At 33.5% G+C, this 4,742-nt stretch overlaps 1 protein-coding gene across 1 annotated transcript; it reads left to right on the forward strand.

Moving 5' to 3' along the window:
- The first annotated feature begins 750 nt into the window (after positions 1–750).
- On the forward strand, positions 751–1,611 carry LOC148210325 (uncharacterized). The gene has a single exon (XM_088126291.1). The coding sequence runs from the start codon at positions 751–753 to the stop codon at positions 1,609–1,611; it is 861 nt and encodes a 286-aa protein (XP_087982417.1).
- Positions 1,612–4,742: the final 3,131 nt, after the last annotated feature.

The following is a 4,742-nucleotide window of genomic DNA, read 5'->3' on the forward strand; positions in this document are numbered from 1 at the left end:
GCTTGTGACATAAACAATATGAGTTTCTTGGACAACCTCTACGAAGCTCCATACCCAGAATCTTCTTGCCTTGGCCCAAGTCCTTCATCTCAAACTCACTTCTAAGTTCATATTTTATCATCTCAATCTCGCTTTTATCTTTAGAAGCTATCAAGATGCCATCGACATAGAGGAGGAGTAGAACAAAGACATCACTAGTAATAACTTTCTTATATACACAACAATCATAATAATTTTTCTTGAATCCATTTGCTATATACACAAGGAAAATGAGTGAGGAAGAAAAAAAAAAACAAGTGCGTTATTTGCTATATTTTAGGGAATATGAAATAGGAATAGGAATAACAATAGGAAGGTTTCTATTTTTTCCATGTTAGTTTAGTTAAATTATACCTTATGAGAGTTGTCTAATTGTTAGACTAACCAAGTTAGATACTATATTTAGATATTTGCTAACCTCCATATCTTTGCAAGTTTGTTTGTTTCTAGGAAACTTCTCCTTTTAATGACCATTATACGTCATGGTAGTTTCTTTATTGGGATGATCCTCCCTACGATGTCTTTCATGGGATGATCTCATGCTCTTGAAGTTTGACAACAAGTTTAATCATATTGTCCATATTTGATGTACTTTGAATAAACCTTAAAATTAGTCTCGACCTGTAGTTTCTTTCTTTTCCATATTATCATCAGCAAATTGTTTACGTCATCATTTAATAAGTTGCCTAATATTAGGACAATGGACAAATCATGGATGAAAAAAATAGATTGTCTGAGGATTATGAGTTAGGAGTTGAGTCATTCATTGAATTTGGGTTCCATCATGCAAATGGTTCTAAGGTTATACGTTGTCCCTACTTGAAATGTGGAAACTGTATAGATAAGGATGCTGCAACCATTAGAAATCACTTGTACGAACACGGTAATGATCAGAGCTATAGAGTATGGTTCTGGCATGGTAAAGAACATGCACCTAGAACAGATGAGGATAGGTTGAATGGTGAGTTCAGTAAGAATCACGAAGATGATAATGATTTGTTCGATGTGATTGACATGGTTCAGACTGCTTATGATGGAATTTCACATGTACCGAAATCATTTAAAAATATGTTTGATAATGCTAAGAAACCATTATACCCTGGATGTAAAAAGTTCACGAAGTTGTCAGCTTTAGTAAGATTATACAACCTTGAAGTACGATACTCATGGACCAATTCCAGTTTTTCAGAATTACTACCTGTAATTAGTGACCTCCTACCAGAATTGAATGAAATGTCGAAATCCATGTACGAGGCGAAAAAAACATTGTGTTCTCTGGGTTTGAATTATGAGAAAATTGATGCATGCCCTAATGATTGTTGCTTATATAGAAAGGAATACGCACGCATGAACCAATGTCCTTTTTGTAGTTTGTCTAGGTGGAAATTAAATAAGGATACAACTAAGGAGAAAGAAGGAGCTCCCGCAAAGCAGTTGTGGTACTTTCCAATAATTCCAAGATTCCTTAGACTATTTAGGAGCTCCGATCATGCTAAGAATTTGACATGGCACAGTACCGGTAGGAAACTAGATGGGGTTTTACGACATCCAGTTGACTCTCTCTCTTGTTAATAAATCACCTTTGGCCGGATTTTGGTTTGGAATCAAGAAATTTACGTTTGGGCTTATCAACGGATTGTGTTAACCCATATGGGGATAGGAACAATAAATATAGTTGTTGGCCAGTGATAACTACAATCTATAACCTTCCACCATGGTTGTGCACGAAGAGGAAGTTCTTGATGTTAACCATGTTAATTTTAGGACCGAAAAAATCAAGGTACAATATAAATATATATCTAGTTCCGTTGATTGAGGACTTGAAACTTTTGTGGAAGATGGAGTTTAGTGTTATGATGCACACAAACAAGAATTGTTTATTCTAAAAGCTGTCTTGTTGTGGACTATTAATGACTTTCCAGCATATGGAAACTTTTGTGGATGCACTATGAAGGGTTATAAAGCTTGCCTGATATGTGGCACTAACACTTCTTCAATACGGTTGGTTCATGGGAAAAAAATGTGTGCATGAGACATAGAAGATTTTTACCAAGATATCATCCATACAGAAAACAAAAAAAAAAGCATTCAATGGTAGGCAAGAGCGTGCAAATGCTCCGCAACCTTTGTCGGGAGATGCTATTTTTAGAATATCACCCATAAAATTAGTTAGGCATTATGTTTTCATGTCTTCTGAAGGAATGAAGAATGTATATATATAGTTTCGTTTCATTTTGGTGTGGAGAAAGAAAATAAAATACATGGGTACTACATTGGAGGAGATCGGAATGATTGCTAAAGCAATAAATTACATTGAATTGAATGAGAGAAAATGATTTACATATATATAGTGTAAAAGGCAGAGGGTGATCATTCCCTTAATTTTATTATTGGGAGGGGAGGAAGCACTTAGTTTTCATTTGTTCTGTCCCTCCCTCAGTTTTAGTTTCTATTTTCTATCGTTCTTTGCAAGTTAGCATTTTGGCAATAGTGGAGCGTGTTCAAACTTTTATGTCTTTCATATTCTTTCCTTTCATTACTTTTACTAATTGTGAAAGCTTGTTCTTGCAGTGAGACATGTGCTAGATAATGTTTCCGTTTTCGTTTGTGTTTGTTAAAGCTATGTTGTTTAGATTGGTGTGTTCATATCTTGTTTCTGGTTGTGTTTCTCTCCCGTTCTAGCTACTTCTATGGTCTCTTCTGTGAATATCGTCCATTGATTTTAGGCTTGACTTGCTTATGTAAGATTGTGCAAGTTGCCAATTAAGACTTAGTGTTTATATGTGTCATGCATATAGTATAATGTCTCGTTGGATAATTGTGTGGTTTAAAGTTTAGTTGGATAATTGTGTGGCTATCCTGCAGCAAAGATAGCCAATTAAGGTTTAAATAAGTAGATTGTTTTTGTTTGTTAGAGTTCAACATCTGTGTTGTTTCTAAATCAGTTTTATTTGGGTAAAGTCTTTAGTATTTTGAGAATTTCAAAAACCATTTGATATTGCCTTTTTGCCCCTTTGTTTTTGTGAAAGAAGAGTTTTGTGTGAGTGATTTGAAGGAAAGAAAAATATCTTAGGTGCACATTGTGATTGTTAGCTCTCTGGCACTACATAAAGGCTATGAAAGTGTGTTGATTCCGAAGGTCTGAAATATAATTTTCTTTTCTACTATGTTAACCTTTACAATGAGTAGAAAGAGCAAGTAAACTCAGTGTAAGAGATTTGAAAGTTTAGGTTCTCCACTTTTTTGTATGTTTGCCGAAGCTAGATTCATGTTTTCTTAATTGTTTGTTTTGAATATGTTGTTCAGCATGTGGGAGCGAGGGTTGAAGGAAGCAGGGTCGAGCGTTTCTGTAATATGTTAGCTACATTTTGTAGTTTGACCTTTCACGTTTACACGGTATGAACTCTAACAACATATAATAGTAATATGTTAGCTACATTTGTTGTAGTTTGACCTTTTGCATATACTCTTGTGAAATATTTGAGGTTTTTGTCCATTGCTTAGGTCTTCCAAGAAGAGCCTGGAGAACCACGACGGGTAGCTACTTGGAATATTTAAAAGATGACTGTTGGGCCATTTTTTGTTGGGTTAGTAGTTACTTGGTATAGTTTGTTTATGTACGGGGTTGATGGACATGAAAAACCTTCGTTCATGTATATATAATTTACTATATGTATACACTTTATATTTGTAGGTGGGTTGGTGTACTAATGGATATATATGTTCTTGAATGTAAAATATGTTACAATTGACAGGTATAGGTACAACTATGGAAAAAGATTTTTAGAAAAATTACATTTATAAATGTCAACAAAATAGGTTTCGTGACAAAAAAAAATTAAAATTGTTTCTTGACAATTAAATGTTGACATTATCAAGTATATCATGATAGTTCTAAATTGTCGTTGTAAACTTTTACGTGACATATATCGAATGTCATTATTTAATGTTGCATGACATTTTTAAGTTGTCATTATACAATTTTTCATGATTGTTAAAACTGGCAATATTGACTATTAAAACTGGCAATATTGACTATTAAAACTATCACTACAAAAGTTTTCATGACAGTTATAAATAATAATTAAAAACAAATTCATGTCAATCTTTAACTGTCGTTAAATACTAGTTCATGACAATTTATAAACTGTCGTCTTTAGGTATTTATTGACAGAATGACAAAAATATTTGATTGTTTTAGTGACACTTATAAATTGTAATTAAATGACTTTCCGTGACATTTATTAATTGTGGTGGAAAATCTATTCATGATAAAGTATAACTGTAGTTGAAAATGCATTGATGACAATTTTTCAAATTTGTCATCTTCTCTTCTTTCTTGATGCCTTAATAGATGACAATTACATAATTGTCATGAATGATGTTAATGACAGAATTTAACTGTCATTGAAGGCCGACTTTCTACTAGTGTTTTCCATTTTCGAGTTCACTAATCATGCTGGTGAATGGTATCAACATCTCAGATCCGAGAAAAGAAGGAAAGAGGAGGATCCAATAGAAACTTGGGAAGAACTAAAGAAGCCATGAGAAGGAGGTATGTTCCCAAACATTATAAAAATGATTTGAAAATTAAATTGCAAGCTTTGAGGCAGGAAACAAAGAGTGTTGCTAAATATTATCAAGAGATGGAGATTTTAATGGAAAAGGCAAAAATCCGAGAAGATGAAGAAGATACGATGTCT

The sequence above is a fragment of the Momordica charantia genome, assembly GCF_013281855.1.
Source record: "Momordica charantia cultivar OHB3-1 chromosome 7 unlocalized genomic scaffold, Mcharantia_2.0 BLBB01000007.1, whole genome shotgun sequence".
NCBI lineage: Eukaryota > Viridiplantae > Streptophyta > Magnoliopsida > Cucurbitales > Cucurbitaceae > Momordica > Momordica charantia.